This window comes from Canis lupus, chromosome 2 (assembly GCF_003254725.2).
Source record: "Canis lupus dingo isolate Sandy chromosome 2, ASM325472v2, whole genome shotgun sequence".
Taxonomy (NCBI): Eukaryota; Metazoa; Chordata; class Mammalia; order Carnivora; family Canidae; genus Canis; species Canis lupus.
In genome coordinates, this window is record NC_064244.1 from 16,848,517 (window position 1) to 16,866,345 (window position 17,829).

A 17,829-nucleotide genomic window follows, 5' to 3' on the forward strand; every position below is an offset into this window, starting at 1 on the left:
AAGGGTTCAAAATTGTCATTTTTTCTCCACAAAGTCATAATTACACTTCAATTAAGACAAATCATTTCATTACTAATTAAAAAGAGAAGTTGCTGTTTATCAACAACTTTATAAATTCACTAGAAATACATTTTTATTTCACAAAACATCACAGGTACCTCTAAAAATGATCTTCAGTGTAAGACAGCATCAGCAGATGTCGTTTACACACCATACACCTGCAGATGACTCTGATCCAGCACTAGACTAGGGAGCCTAAAATCTATTGCCCATGCTTTTTATGTTTCTTATTCTGTAATATTCTCAACCTTGTTGATCATTATGTATTTTATAAATCATTTGAAAACTCCTTTGAAAACATCACAGGATCCATATTAATTAAGTAAAGAATAGAGTAAGATGTGCTTTCAGCATAGACTTTTGAATTAATTTTCTTTATATATGTGAGAAATGTTAAAAAAAACTTAACCATTAATCATTTTTCCATTTTACTTTTTAACCCCTGCATATGTTAAGAATAAACCAATTTTTCTGTCTTGAGAAAAATTGGCCATTTCACACTCTGTTGGGGGGCATATAATATAAAATTTCCTGAGAACAATTTAAAAATATGGATCAGAGACCTCTACTAAATATTTTTATACATTAACACAATACTATATTAAAGAATTTATTCCAATTAACCAAGACTGTAGAAACAGAATTAAATAAAAGACATTCCTTATAGCATTAATTAAACTATAGGAAAATGGAAAACAACCAAAATTCAATTTGTTAAATAATGAGGTTTACATATGATGGACTTCTACATGGTCATTAAAATTATGCTTTAGAATATACATTAAATTATTAGAAGTATTCACTGTTAAAACCTTGCAGTATTATTTCAAAGAATCTCACACTTTACAACTTTTTTTAAAAAAAAATTGGAGTTCAATTTGCCAACATACAGCATATCACCCAGTGCTCACCCCGTCAAGTGCCCCCCCTTAGTGCCCATCAGCCAGTCACCCCAGCCTCCACTCACCTCCCTTTCCACTACACCTTGTTCGTTTCCCAGAGTTACGTGTCTCTCATGTTCTGTCACCCTCACTGATATTTCCCTCTCATTTTCTCTCCTTTCCCCTTTATTCCCTTTCATTTTTATATTCCCCAAATGAATGAGACCATATAATGTTTGTCCTTCTCCGATGGACTTATTTCACTCAGCATAATACCCTCCAGTTCCACCCACGTGGAAGCAAATGGTGGGTATTTGTCGTTTCTAATGGCTGAGGAATATTCCATTGTATATACATAGACCACTGCTTCTTTACCCATTCGTCTTCTGATACTTCACATTTCTAACGGAGTTTCCTTCCCTATAAAATCCCAGAAGGCAAATTAGCAATTACAAAACTTCTCCTACACATCTGCAGCATAAAAGTAAGTATTTCAAGGGGTTCCTGGCTGGCTCAGTTGACAGAGCATGTGACTCTTGATCTCATAGTTGTGAGTTCAAGCCCCACGCTGAGTGTGGAGTCTATTAAAAAAAAAAAAAGTAAATAGTTGAAATATTTCCTTAAAACCAAGATGTCATACCTTAAACTGTAGAGTTCTCGTTCCCATTCCACTTTTTGATGCTCTAACTGAGATTTCATTTCTTTTGTTTCTGATAGCAACTGTTCTAGTCCATTGACCTTATATTCCACTTGTAAAATTTTTCTTGTAAGTTGTTCACAGTCTTTTCTTTTTAATTCTATTGATCTTTTGTATTTAAGAATTGCATTCTGGATTGTCAATACGCTAACAGAATCTACACCAGAGGAAAAACAAAAACAGAAATAAAATACAGGAGGCATCAGGGTGGGTCAGGTGGTAAAGCATCCAATTATTGGTTTTGGCTGAGGTCATGATCTCACAGTTGTGGGATTGAACCTGGCACTGGGTGCTGCACTCAGCACAGAGTCTGCTTAAGGTTCTTTACCCCCTCGTTCCCTCCCTCTCTGTTCCTCTCCCCATCTCCTGCTCATGCTCTCTCACAAATTTGTTCTTTTAAAAAGTAAAATAAAACAATATGAGTATTTTTTGCATATAAGGGACCGAGCATGTTCACATTAACTCATTCATACATGAAATAAATATTGAGTAACTTCAACGTAAAGAGATTATACCAGGTGCCTGGGTGGCTCAATCGGTGGGTGTCTGCCTTCGGCTCAGGTCATGATCTTGGTGTCCTGGGATCAAGCCACATGGTGGGCTCCCTGCTTAGTAGGGAGTCTGCTTCTCCCTCTTCCTCTGCCTCTCTCCCTGCTCATGCTCTCTCTCTCAAATAAATGAATAAAATCTTATTATCAATAGAACTTTAAAATCTTTTAAAAAGAAAAGAAAACATGACTGAAACCTTTCTAAACTGAATGAAAACTATAATCCCACAGACCCACAAAGGATCTGGCTAGGAGAGAAGAAATGGAAGTAAACTATTGTAATTTAAAAAAAAGATTTTATTTATTTATTCATGAGAGACATGGAGAGAGAGAGAGAGAGGCAGAGACACAGGCAGAGGGAGAAGCAGGTTCCCTGAGATAGCCTGATGTGGGACTTGATACAAGGACCCTGGGATCACACCCTGAGCCAAAGGTAGATGCTCAACCACTAAGCTACTCACGTGTTCCCTATTGGAATTTTCTTAAACTACATATAATGTGGTATAACACTACAAGAAGGTGGACTGTGATGCTTGAGTCATATGCTTTAAACCCTAAAGCAATCACTAAAATAGCAAATCTTAAGAGTTATAGTAATAAACAAAGCCCATACATACACATATGTGTATATTTATATATATGTATAAATTGAACTCGTAAAAATTAGTTTATTAATCTAAAAGAAAGCAGAAAGCAAAGAAAATGGGAACAAAGCAGGTCAAACGGAAAGCAAACAGGATGAGAGATTTATATCAACTGTATCAATAATCAGAGTAAATGAAAATTGTCAAAAAATAAAAGAAAGAAAGAAAATGGTCTAAAAGCCTCGATTAAAAGGCAGACTGTCAGAATGGATAAAAATGTAAGAGACAACCATAGGCTGCCTATAAAAAATTCAATTTATATGTAAAGACACACACACAAAAATAAATAAATAAATAAATAAATAAATAAATAAATAAATAAATAAATGTAAAGACACAAATTTGTGAAAAGGACAAAAAATAAGGATATACCACACTCACACTTGACAAAAGAAGGCTGAGCTTGAGTAGCAATATTAATGCCAGGCAAAATAGATTTCAAAGCAATATATATTCTCGTGATGTATAAGGTCATTTGTTAATGATGAAAGGGTCGACAAATAAGCATAACAAACCTAAATGCTTATGAATCTATTAATAACATCAAAATACATAAGGCAAAAATCAACAGAACTGCAAAGAGAAACAGGCAAATTTACAATTTTAGTCTGAGATTTTAATAGGCAGAAAATCATCAAGGATATAGAAGACTTGACCACCACCATCTTTCTCAAGTATCCATGGAGCATTTACCAAAAGAGATTATATTCTGGGTCATAAAATAAACCTTAATAAAGGGAGGTAAGTCAAAAGGATTGAAGTCATGAAAGTGTGTTCTGTGACCACAAAGTGATCAAATTAGAAATGAAGAACAAACCTACCTCTGGAAAATACTCAAATACTTGCAAACTGATTAATAATGCACATCTAAATAACCCCTGGGTCTGGGTACCTAGGTGGCTCAATGGATTAAGTGTCTGCCTTTAGCTCAGGTCATGATCTCCGGGTCCTGGGATTGAGCCCCATGTTGGGCTTCCCACTCAGAGGGAAGGACGCTTACCCCTCTGGACCTCCCTTCGCCTATGCGCTCTCTTTCTCTCTCTCTCCTTCTCTTTCAAATACATAAAAATCTTTAAAAAACCCTTGGAATAAAGAAGTAATGAAAAAAGAAATTACAAAGTATCACATATTGAATGAAAATAAAAACATAATATGTTAAAAATTTCTGGAATCCTCCAAGAATAGCACTCATCTCACCATTTATAGCACTGAGGTATATATTAAAAAGAGAAGGAGGCGGGGCAAGATGGCAGAAAAGTAGGGTCCCGAAGTCACCAGTCCCCACCAACTTACCTAGATAACTTTCAAATCATCCTGAAAACCTATGAATTCGGCCTGAGATTTAAAGAGAGAAGAGCTGGAATGCTACAGTCAGAAGAGTTCGCGCTTCTATCAAGGTAGGAAGACGGAAAAACATAAAGAAATAAAAAAGCATCCAAGGGGGAGGAGCCCCCATGAGGAGCCAGGCAAAGGCCACGCAGCTAGTGCCCCCAGGACAGGAAAGCCCAGTCCTGGAGAAGCAGAAACTTTACCAATCTTCCTGGAAGGAAAGGCGCTTGCAGGGAGCTCGGGCAGGATCCCAGAAGGGGTACAGATGCCCTCAGGCTCCCAGGGGCACTAAAAGAGCAACTGCACTCTGGGGGAGATCCCTCCACACACTACGGGCTAAGCTCCCTAAAGGGCTGGACGCCGCGCCCAGTGGGGCCCCGGGAGCAGCTCAGGTGGCGGCCACTGTGCGGCCCCGGGAATGTGATTCCAGCGGTGCAGGCCCCAGAGCCCAGGGCACCGGGGACACAGCCCAGGATCCGGCACTCCCCCCGGGACAGGTAGAGGCCGGGAGGACACAGGGCAGCAAGGACGCTCCTGCTGCCACGCGGCCCCGAGCTGTGCAGATCTATGCCCCCTGCCCCCGGACCACCCAGGCCCCTGCGGACTGGGAGCTGTGGTAGTTACTGCGGGAGCTGACTCAAGAGATGGAGAGCTGGCTGCCGCCACTCTTGTTGTTCCTCCTGCTGTCACCTTGTACCTGGGACTGAACAGGAGCTTCACAGGATAAACAGCTTGCACTGAGCCCTGCACCTGGCAAGGGGCTGGGCAGCTCCCCCAGGTGCACACACCTGAGAATCACCACAGCGGGCCCCTCCCCCAGAAAACCTAGCTGGAAGGACAGGGGAAAAAGCATTGACCAAGCAGCACTGGAAAGTCCCAGGGGAAGTCAAGGGATTTACAGTATATAGAATCAGAGGATACCTCCTCTTGCTTTTTGTTTTCTGTTTGTCCTCCCCCTTGCCCCCCTTTCCTCTCTTTTTCTCCTTTTTCCAGTACAACTTCTTTTTGGCCACTCTGCATTGAACAAAATGACTAGAAGGAAAAACTCACCTCAAAAGAAAGAATCAGAAACAGTCCTCTCTCCCACAGAGTTACAAAATCTGGATTACAATTCAATGTCAGAAAGCGAATTCAGAAACACAATTATAAAGCTACTGGTGGCTCTAGAAAAAAGCATAAAGGACTCAAAAGACTTTATGACTGCAGAATTTAGATCTCATCAGGCAGAAATTAGAAATCAATTAAATAAGATGCAATCCAAACTGGAGGTCCTAACAATGAGGATTAAAGAGGTAGAAGAACCAGTGAGTGACATAGAAGACAAGTTGATGGCAAGGAAGGAAGCTGAGGAAAAAAAGAGAAAAACAATTAAAGGGTCATGAGGAAAGGTTAAGGGAAACAAATGACAGCCTCAGAAGGAAAAATCTAGTTTAATTTAGGGTTAATAGGGGTTCCAGAGGCCGCCGAAAGAGACAGAGGACCAGAAAGCATATTTGAACAAATCATAGCTGGGAACCTCTCTAACGTGGGAAGGGAAACAGGCAACCAGATCCAGGAGATAGAGAGATCGCCCCCTGAAATCAATAAAAACCACTCAACACCTCGATAGTTAACAGTGAAACTTGCAAATTCCAAAGATAAAGAAAAGATCCTTAAAGCAGCAAGAGACAAGAGATTCCTAACCTTTATGGAGAGAAGTATTAGGATAACAGCAGACCTCTCCACAGAGACCTAGCAGGCCAGAAAGGGCTGGCAGGATATAGTCAGGGTCCTAAATGAGAAGAACCTGCAGCCAAGAATACTTTATCCAGCAAGGCTCTCATTCACGATAAAAGGAGAGAGAAAGAACTTCCAAGACAGGCAGGAACTGAAAGAATATGTGACCACCAAACCAGTTCTGAAAGAAATATAAAGGGGGACTCTGTAAAAGAAAGAGGAAGTCCAAGGAAACAATCCACAAAAACAGGGACTGAATAGGTATCATGATGGCACTAAATTCATAACTTTCAAGAGTAACTCTGAACATGAATGGGCTTATTGACCCCATCAAAAGGCGCAGGGTTTCAGACTGGATAAAAAGAGCAAGACCCATCTATTTGCTGTCTATAAGAGACTCATTTTAGACCTAAGAACACCTACAGCCTGAAAATAAAAGGTTGGAGAACCCTTTACCATTCAAATGGTCCTCAAAAGAAACCAGGGATACCTATCCTTATATCATCTAAATTAAAGTTTATCCCAAAGACTGTAGTGAGAGATGAAGAGGGACACTATATCATACTTAAAGGATCTCTCCAACAAGAGGACCTAACAATCATGAGTATTTATGCCCCGAATGCGGGAGCTGCCAAGTATAACAGTCAATTAATAACCAAAATTAAGACATACTTAGCTAATAGTACACTAAAACGGGGAGATTTTAACATGTCGCTTTCTGTAAATGACACATCTTCTAAGCCCAATATCTCCAAAGAAACAAGAGCTTTCAATGATGCACTGCACCAGATGGATTTCACAGATATTTACAGAACTTTACAGACAAATGCAACTGAATACACGTTCTTCTCAAGTGCACAAGGAACTTTATCCAAAATAGACCACATACTGGGTCACAAATCAGGTCTCAACTGATAACAAAAATCTGAGATTGTCCCCAGCATATTTTCAGACCATAATGCTTTGAAACAGGACTAAATCACAAGAAGAATATTAGAAGAAATGGAAACATGTGGAGGTTAACTACCATCCTGGTAAAAGATGAAAGGGTCAACCAGGAAATTCAGGAAGAATTAAAAAGAGTCATGGAAACTAATGAGAATGAAGATACGACTGTTCAAAATCTTGGGATACAGCAATAGCACTCCTGAGGGGGAAATATATCGCAATATAAGCATCCCTCAAAAAACTGGAAAGAACCCATATGTAAAAGCTAATCTTGTATCTAAAGTTGCTGGAGAAAGAACAGCAAATAAAACCTACACCCGGCAGAAAAAGACAATTAATAGATTTGAGCAGAACTCAATGAAATAGAGAGTCGAAGAACTGTGAAACAGATCAACAAAACCAGGAGTTGGTTCTTTGAAAGAATAAGATACACGAACCATTAGCCAGCCTTATTTTTTAAAATTTTTTATTTATTTATGATAGTCACACACACACACACACACACACACACACACACACACACACACAGGCAGAGACATAGGCAGAGGGAGAAGCAGGCTCCATGCACCAGGAGCCCGACTTGGGATTCGATCCCGGGTCTCCAGGATCGCGCCCTGGGCCAAAGGCAGGCGCTAAACCGCTGCACCACCAAGGGATCCCCATTAGCCAGCCTTATTAAAAACAAGAGAGAAAAGACTCAAATTAGTCACAAATGAAAATGGAGAGATCACCACCAATACCACGGAAATACAAACGACTTTAAACACTTAGTATGAGCAGCTATACGCGAATAAATTAGGCAATCTAGAAGAAATGGGACTCATTTCTGGAAAACCACAAACTAGCAAAACTGGAACAAGAAGAAATAGAAAGTCCAAAAAGGCCAAACACCAGGGAGGAAATTGAAGATATCATCAAAAACCTCCCAAGACACAAAAGTCCAGGGCCAGATAGCTTCCCAGGGGAATTCTATCAAACATTTGTAGAAGAAACAATACCTAGTCTACTAAAGCTGCTCCAAAAGATAGAAAGAGATGGAGTACTTCCAAACTCATTCTATGAGGCCAGCATCCCCTTAATTCCAAAACCCAAGACCCCACCAAAAAGGAGAGGTAGAGAGAATAACCCTGATGAACACAGATGCAAAAATGCTCAACAAGATAGTAGCCAATAGGATCCAAAAATACATTAGGAAGATTATTCACCATAACCCAGTAGGATTTATCCCCGGGATGCAAGGCTGGTTCACCACTCGTAAAGCAATCAATGTGATTGATCATATCAAGAAGAGAAAAAACAAGAACCATACGACCCTCTCAATAGAGGCAGAGAACGCATTTGACAAACTACAGCATCCATTCCTGATCAAACCTCTTCAGGGTGTAGGGATAGAGGGAACATTCCTCAGCATCTTAAAAGCCATCTATGAAAAGCCCACAGCAAATATTATTCTCAATGGGGAAGCACTGGGAGCCTTACCCCTAAGATCAGGAACAAGACACGGATGTCCACTCTCACCACTGCTATTCAACAGAGTACTAGAAGTCCTAGCCTCAGCAATCAGAAAACAAAAAGAAATAAAATGCATTCACACTGGCAAAGAAGTCAAATGCTCCCTCTTTGTGGTTGACATGATACTGTACATAGAAAACCCAAAAGACTCCACTCCAAGACGGCTAGAACTCATACAGCAATTCAGCAGTGTGGCAGGATACCAAATCAATGTCCAGAAATCAGGGGCATTTCTATACACTAACAATGAGACTGAAGAAAGAAATTAAGGGGTCAATCCAATTGACAACTGCACCCAAAACCATGAGATGCCTAGGAATAAACCTAACCAAAGAGGTAAAGGATCTCTACCCTCAAAAGTATAGAACACTTCTGAAGGAAATTGAGGAAGACACAAAGAGATGGAAAAATATGCCATGCTCATGGATTGGAAGAATGAATATTGGGAAAATGTCAATGTTACCCAGGGAAATTTACACGTTTAATGCAATCCCTATCAAAATACCATGGACTTTCTTCAGAGAGTTGGAACAAATCATTGGAAGAGTTGTATGGAATCAGAAAAGACACCGAATAGCCAGGGGAATATTAAAAAAGAAAACCAGAGCTGGGGGCATCAAAGTGCCAGATTTCAGGGTGTACCACAAAGCTGTGATCATCAAGAGTGTGTGGTACTGGCACAAAAACAGACACCTAGGAAAATGAAAAAGAATAGAGAATCCAGAAATGGGCCCTCGACTCTATGGTCAAGTTATATTCGAAAAAGCAGGAAAGACTATCCACTGGAAAAAAGACAGTCTCTTCAATAAATGGTGCTGGGAAAACTGGACAGTCACGTGCATAACAATGAAACTAGACCATTCTCTTAAACTATACACAAAGAAAAACTCAAAATGGATGAAAGATCTAAATGTGAGACAGGAATCCATCAGAATCCTAGAGGAGAACACAGGCAACACCCTTTTTGAACTTGGCCACAGCAACTTCTTGCAAGATACATCCATGAAGGCAAGAGAAACCAAAGCAAAAATGAACAGCAAAATAAACAGTCAACAAAACTAAAAGACAGCCTCCAGAATGGAGAAGATATTGGCAAATGACCTATCAGATAAAGGGCTAGTATCCAAGATCTATAAAGAACTTAGTAAATTCAACAGCAAAGAAACAAACAATCCAATCATGAAATGGGCAAAAGACATGAACAGAATTTTCACAGAGGAAGACATAGACACGGCCAACAAGCACATGAGGAAATGTTCCGAATCAGGGGCCATCAGGGAAAAAGAAACAACAACCACAATGAGATACCACCTCACACCAGTAAGAATGGGGAAAATTAACAAGGCAGGAAACAACAAATGTTGGAGAGGATGCGGAGAAAAGGGAACCCTCTTACACTGTTGGTGGGAATGTGAACTGGTGCAGCCACTCTGGAGAACTGTGTGAAGATTCCTCTAAGACTTAAAAATAGATCTACCCTATGACCCAGCAGTTGCACTGCTGGGGATTTACCCAAAGATCCAGATGCAGTGAAACGCCGGGACACCTGTACCCCAATGTTTATAGCAGCAATGTATAGTAGCCAAACTGTGGAAAGAGCCTTGGTGTCCTTCGAAAGATGAAAGGATAAAGAAGATGTGGTCTATGTATATGATGGATTATTACTCAGCCACTAGAAACGACAAATACCTACCATTTACTTCGACATGGATGGAACTGCAGGGTATTATGCTGAGTGAAGTAAGTCAATCGGAGAAGGACAAACATTATATGGTCTTATTCATTTGGGGAATATAAAAAATAGTGAAAGGGAATAAAGTGGAAAGGAGAGAAAATGAGTGAAAATATCAGGGACGGTGACAGAACATGAGAGACTCCTTCCTAATTCTCGGAAACAAACACGGCATGGTGGAAAGGGAGGTGGGCGAGGGGTTGGGGTGACTGGGTGATGGGCACTGAGGGGGGGCACTTGATGGGATGAGCACTGGGTGTTATGCTATCTGTTGGCAAATTGAACTCCAATTTAAAAAATAATAAGATATCAAAAACAAAAACAAAGATTTATCAACACTCGACAAATAAGAAATAAACCTAACTTTTTAAATGACAAAAATTTTGACAGCTCAATGAAGATATACAGATGTTAAATAAGCTCAACATTATCAGTTATCAGGGAAATGTATATTACAACCATAAATGTATATATTTATACACATATATATGTATTTATGTGTGTGTGTGTGTATACATATATACACCATACCCATCCATGGCTACGATTAAAAAACTGATCATACTAAGTACTGATAAATATAGATGGAGGAGTTAGAAACCCTCACACACTGCTGGTGGGTTTAGAAAATAGTACAATGACTTTAGAAAACAATTTGGCAGTTTCATAATAAGGCAATATGAAGAGACAGGAGACTTAAGAGTGATGGATATGTTAACTGTCTAAATTACAGTTATGGTTTCACATGTGTATATATATGACAAAACTATCAAATTATATACTTCATACACGTGCAGTTTACCTAACTAGGGCTGTTGGAGAAAGAAAGCCTCTATTATATGAAAAACCATCTAAGACAGTGGCTGAGACATAGATGGAAAGATGGATATGAAACCATACAAGATGAATGAAGCTAGTGGCCCTTGGTCTTTCACCTCATAGCATTAAGTACTAATAGCTAAGCTTTAAGCAAGGGGGTAACGTGATGAAATGTAAACTTTTAAAAATGTATAGTAATTATGGTTGCAGTGTACACCAAGATCCTGAGAGGTGGAATGGCAGGGAAAACAGTCCTGAGGTTAGCTCAGTAATCTAGGAGAAAAATAATGGTAACCTGACCTTGGGTGAAGACACAGAAGAGAAGCAGAGTTCACAAACACATCAAGTGTGCCATTCCCACGTGGACAACCACAATGGAAATTATAGTTCTTTGGCTGAGAGTATTCAATAGTTCTCTATTTTAATATAAAACATATTTCTGAGATGAGTAGCTCTATAACACCTCAGTGTTGTGTGGCGCAGCGCTAAACGAGATGTGCACATATTACTACAACCATATATATAGAAAAAGGCTTTATATTTATACGACGGCCCTACCTTTACAATCCATGCCAAGTTCAATGAGCAACAGGGAACTCTTATAATCAGAGTATTGCAACTTGCAATCCTCTGAAGCTGCTTCAGATGACTGAGTTAAGTCATCAAGATGCTCGTCATCAAGATGCTCCGCAGAATTCACTTGCTTTTTGACCTACAAATAAATAATACTATTTCAAAATGTCATCCAAATATTTATAAAATATACTAAGTGTAGAAAGATGATAAATATCCATCTTTTTATAAAAGCAAAAACATAGGTACTTTTTAAAAGAACTGATTTTTATCAAAAAGACCTTTATCAATAATTGGTGTTTCTGAATAATTTTTTCACAGCAGATGTATATACAACAAATGAAAATTTTCATTTTTTCACTATGCGTTTCATAAAGTAACTTTTTTTACCATGGAATAATGTTTCTGATAAATATGAAATATCAAAATAATAAAAATATATCATGAATGAAATAGAATTATAATATAATAAAAATATATCATAAATGAAATAGAATTATATATTTTGTTTGTCTACCTTGTTCTTTTCCTTAGATGTTTTCTTTGCAGGTCTAAAAAAGAGGAAGGATTCTTTTCAGGAAAATATTAAATACTTAAAATACAAAGAATATTTAAAGCATATCTAAGCAATATTAATAGCAATATTAACAAAGTATTAAATTTACATCAAAATTGCAAAAGTAAAGGAAAATCATAATGTTACATTATTTGATAGGGGTAAATATACCACATTTTTAAAAAATTTTTATTTATGATAGTCACACAGAGAGAGAGAGAGAGAGGCAGAGACACAGGCAGAGGGAGAAGCAGGCTCCATGCACCGGGAGCCCGACGTGGGATTCGATCCCAGGTATCCAGGATCGCGCCCTGGGCCAAAGGCAGGCGCCAAACCGCTGCGCCACCCAGGGATCCCTATACCACATTTTTTGTTGTCATTTTCAATAAAAACAAGTTTTCACTAAATCAATTTGGAAAGTGCAAACTAAGTTTTTTTAATGACATAAGCCCTTTTTAAATAATCGTGATATTAGTGTTTTGAAGTATTACTGTGCAACTACTATGCATTATTTGGGACAGTTTACATATCCTAAAGGGTTTTTAGGCCTTACACAAACCGTATGAAGTAGGCAATTATACTGGGTATCTTTTCACAGGAAGCAAATGAGGCACAGAAATTCTAAGGAACCTCCCCAAGCCCATACACCTGGTAGGAGCAGACCACCCAGAACTCAAGTCCAGGAAATGTCCCTTCCAAACATGTGTTTTAAAATATGTGGTAAAAGTAAGTTAAGTATTTCTAAGTAATGTGATACCAATTGAATCTATAGTATTATTCCATTTCTACCTATAATTATTCTAGAAATAATTTCTGAATCTTACATACATTTTTAATTTTTTATTTTTTTAAAAGATTTTATTTATTTATTCCTTCACTAGAGAGACACACAGAGAGAGACAGGCAGAGACATACAGAGGGAGAAACAGGCTCCCCCACAAGGAGCCTGGTGTCGGACCCCAGGATCACGCCCTGAGCCCAAGGCAAGACACTCAACTGCTGTGCGACCCCGGCATCCCACACACATTTTTTAATTAAAACACTTCATACCTAGGCAGTATTAAAAATCTACTTTCAATAAACTAAAGATTTAATTTGTCTAAAGAAGTTCATTAATGGGCATTCCTTTACTCATTCAAATGTTTATTCATGGATTCAACAATTACTCATGAAGCACACAATATGTGTCAATGACGCTGCCGGTACAGTAACCGTGGCTCTTGTAATTTAGAACTTTATAATCCAAAAGTAATAATCTATGATAGATGAATAGTTTTTCAATTGTAAATAAACATATTGTAAATAAACAAAACCATTCCCCTTTCCCCAGAACGTAAACAAATACTAACTTAATATAATCAGATACTCCAAAGCCCCTCACAAAATCATAGCTATTCATGATACTGTCAAAGGTACTGAATACCTTAAAACCTATCAAGAAATGATTAGTTCTATTCAGAATCGCCTATGTGTCTGTATATTTACTATTTTATATATATATATATTTTTTTCAATCGATGAAGGATAGTATCTGAATATTCAATTATATGAGAATACTGCACGATGGAACTGATTCTAAATAAACAACCTCTTACCACAAAACTCATATCCTGATCTGGGGGTCCTGGGATCGAGTTCTGCTTTGGGCTCCCCACAGGAAACCTGCTTCTCCCTCTGCCTATGTCTCTGCCTCTCTCTCTGTCTCTCACAAATAAATACATGAAATCTTAAAAAAAAAAAAGTCACTCCTCCTCATCCTAACCTATCAAGTGGTGTTTTTGATATACTTGAGTATTTCTTCCCTCAGCCTGTACGACACTATATTACAGTGTTTTACCTATATAATAATCATAGTTAACGTTCCTTCAGAGGGAAATAAAGAATTTATGGGATTTTACCTTCTTTCATCCTGATCCATTTCACTTAGACTGTTGTCATTACTCACTCGTAGTAGACTACCAGTTAGGGAATCGGCCTCCTCAAAGCCTGGTGTAATCACAGATGCTTTTGATGCCCACTTTACATTTTTATCTTTCTTTATTTCCATGATAGACAAACCAGGATCATTACTTAAAACAAAAATCCAATTAAAATATCCATTAGAAAGCCAATATTTTCTAATAATTTTACTGGTAAGGAATAAAAATATTCTTTTGTAAACATCTGTTACACATCTGAATTCATTTATTAATTCATAGAACAGTATGAAGTGCAACCATATGCAAGGAAATACACATATACAATTATGATACAATGTCATTTGTGGGGACAAAACTGCCTGTGTAGGACCTGTGGAATCAAGTGCCATTCACCAAGGCACGGGGGAAAAGTCTCATCTGCCCATGCATCGGGTAACAGGCATACGCACTACACTCCCAGCTATGGATCCGGCAAAAGCCCATAAATTGGCGCCACCCTCACCCTCACAGCCACCATCTGGGAGCCCCTGGAAAACACTTAGATAATCACCCATGGGGGTAGAGAGTCTTCGTGGAAAACCAGCTTTCCTGCAGAGAAGTTCTAGCACATCACCAGAGCAAAACAATCAGGTTTGGACACATGCGAGCAGTAGTCATTAAAGACTAGAGGAGGTGACTGCTACTTCAAAGGCAAAGACAGCAATGCAAAAGGATATGACAAAATCAAGGAAATATGACACCAACAAAGGATTACAATAATCTTCCTGTAATCAATCTCAGACACGTGGAGATCTGTAATTTATCCAAGAAAGATTTCAAAATCTCATTCTTAAGGAAATTCAAGGAGCTACCAGAAAACACAAAAAGCCAATTCAGGGGTGCCTGGGTGGGTCAGGCAATTAAGTGTCTGACGCTTGATTTCATCTCAGGGTCATGAGATTGAGCCCTGCATCAGGCTTACACTCAGCACAGTGTCCCTCTCCCTCTGCTATTCCCCCCTAGCTCACACACTTTCTCTCGCTAAAATAAATGAATAAAATCTTTAAAAAACAGTTAATTCAATAAAATGAGGAATACACTACATAAACAAAATGAGAAGTTTAACGAATAGCTGGAAGGGCTTAGTCAGTTTAAGTGTCTGACTTGGTTTTGGCTCAGGTCATGATCTCAAGGTCGTGGAATCACCCCCAGGTCTGCTTGAGATCCTCTCTCCATCTCTTTCTCTCTCTCCCCACTTGCTCGCTCTTTGTTTCTTTCTCTTTCTTTCTTTCTTTCTTTCTCTCTCTCTCTCTCTCTCTCTGTCAAATAAATACATTTTTAAAAATAATTTTAAAGGGACAAAGAAAAAGAAAATGTTTTGGTAACTTGTGCATACTTTTAGCCTAGTATCTAATCCTAATACAAAAAGCTGATTTACCAACAGAAAATTATATTTTTTTTTCATGGACTAAATGCATGCAAGAAAATATTATGAGCATATAGCTATGTAAATTTACAAAAAGACTGAATTTTCCCATAGGAGATTATCAATACTGAAAAAAAAAAAACAAAACCAGCAATTACTGTTTTAAAACTGCCATACAGATAACTCTTCTAGTTAAATTAAACATCCAAAAAAGATGGATCTTCCTGAAAGCAATTATTAAACAATTCTTCTCGACCCAAATTTCAGAAGTAAATCTGTAATTATGGATACGAAATAGCTTTCATTTTGAAAACAGTTAATAGAAGCAACTTTTAAATAGAAAACAACTGGTTAAAGACACCTCAAAGTTATGCTGGCGGGGGAATGCTAACATGCAGCCATGGTAAAGAGAACCCATCAGAACCAGTTTTAAATGTTTGTAATGATCAATGCCATCTGTCCTCACTCACTAGCCAACCAATGTCAGCTTCTCCCTCATGAAGTATAGCCAATGTGGGACAAAATCACTCCAATACGCATGCCTTGAGTGCCAACCAATCAATAACAGTCTTACCCAAATTACCATGGTGCTTCAGATGATGACAAACCACTTAATTCTCTGAAAGTCTCCCAAGTCTTAAACTCCACTTTTCCTGAAACTGTATATAGAAAGTGAAGACTACTCTGTCAGAAAAGACTGTAAGTGGCCAGCATAGCTCCCTCTTATTAGTCAGCAGTAAATTCCGACTTCACCTTTATATTTCAGATATTGAGGGCTCATATCCTCTGGCAAAAATGTTTAAAGTCCTATAATAATTTACCACCACATTTCATTTTCCTTAATGAAACATAAATGAAGTTTGCTCTTCCTTTGTTCCATTCTACTATAATTAAAACTAACATAAATACCAGTAAAAGAATAAGTAGCAAGTAACCACAAGATTAGGCCCAAGTAATCCACAAAATGCAGATAACGGACAGGTTAAATTGTCAGAATGGACCCATGCCAGCCGTTCTTTCTGTTTAAGTGAGAATTGGTATTATGTTAAAAACAATACACACGGTTTAGTTAAACTCCATTCACTCAACAAACATTTATTGAATAGCACTATATATGCTAGAATATTCTCTAAGCACTGAGGATACGGCCATGAACAGAAAAAACCCTACTCACGAGGATAGTAAACATAGTAACAATAAACTACCTAGGCAAACCACACAGTATGAGAGGAGAAAAACTAAAGCAGAGAAATCAAATTTCAATGTGTTGTAGCAGAAGGGGTGGAGCATTCTTTACAGCTCACAAAGTGGGTGATCACCTTTGTTACCACATTTGGTCATGACACACACCCAAGGGGTAAGTATTAGTATCATTTTTATGAATGAGGTCACTGACATTCAAACAGGTTAAACAAGTTTTTCTGAGATCCCACAGCAAGTAAGTGACAGAACCAGGATGGTAGCACATCTTTTGACTTCAAATACAGTGCTCACACCATTGTAGAGCAGCTGCCTCTACTAAGACATAGGCCCGTTTTACCTTCTTCCATAGGTGTCACCATAGAATAGGTCATAATTACTTTATACTATGTTACTATAAGTAGGGCAGCCACAAAGATACTCAATGCATGCTATTTTAACTATCCCAAATGTTTTTACCTTTTAAAGTACCACTAAATCATGGGGACCTCGATGGCTGAGTCAGTTCTGGGATCAAGTCCCAAGTCATCAGCCTCCCTGCTGAGGGGGGAGCCTGCTTCTTCCTCTCCCTTTGTCCCTTACCCCTGCTCATGCATGTGTACTCTCTCTTAAATAAATAAATAAATAAATAAATAAATAAATGAATAATAAATAAATAAATAAATAAATAAATTCTTTACAAAAATAAATGAACAACGTACCACTAAACCACATTGTTATTATACTCCCACTGCTCCTTGTAGATCTACCTGACAATCCAAATATAATACTTTTAGGGTGCCTGGATGTCTCCGTTGGTTGAGCATCCAATACTTGGTGTCAACTCAGGTCATGATCTCATGGTCATGGAATCAAGCCCTGTGATGGGCCCTGCACTCAGACTGAAGTCCGCTTCAGATTCTGTCTCCTTCTCCCTCCCACTCACTCTCTCAATAAATAAATACATAAAAGCTTTTAATAAACCTTTACATATATAGTTAATATATAAATTATGATATTATACATTATGCATAATACACAAACTATATATAAATGTGTTATATATAAAATAGAATATGGAAATTATAATATATGATACACATATATGCTAATAAATTTAATGTATAAACATAATATATATGATTTATACTTCTAAAAAACTATAATCCAAACTCTGTCTAGATCACATTAGAAGTTTTGCACATCCATACACACCACAGAATCATACATTTCACCATAGGTTGACCTAGAGTTTTTCTTTAGCTTTTTAGATAACTTTAAAACCCAAACTTGGGATATCTGGGTGGCTCA

The 17,829-nt window shown here is 38.2% G+C and overlaps 1 protein-coding gene across 3 annotated transcripts in view; it reads right to left on the reverse strand.

Annotated features, from left to right (window-relative positions):
• The window catches only part of LOC118353980 (ankyrin repeat domain-containing protein 26-like), a 52,352-nt gene extending 38,268 nt beyond the window's left edge, over window positions 1-14,084 (reverse strand). For all 3 annotated transcript variants that reach the window (XM_049100385.1, XM_049100383.1, XM_049100382.1), the window contains exons 1-4: window positions 13,914-14,084; window positions 11,977-12,010; window positions 11,445-11,598; window positions 1,582-1,795 (exon numbers count right to left, since the gene is read on the reverse strand). In XM_049100385.1, coding sequence (XP_048956342.1) covers window positions 1,582-1,795; window positions 11,445-11,598; window positions 11,977-12,010; window positions 13,914-14,062 — 551 coding nt within the window. In that variant the 5' untranslated portion in view covers window positions 14,063-14,084. The remainder of the gene's footprint in view (window positions 1-1,581; window positions 1,796-11,444; window positions 11,599-11,976; window positions 12,011-13,913) is intronic.
• Window positions 14,085-17,829: the final 3,745 nt, after the last annotated feature.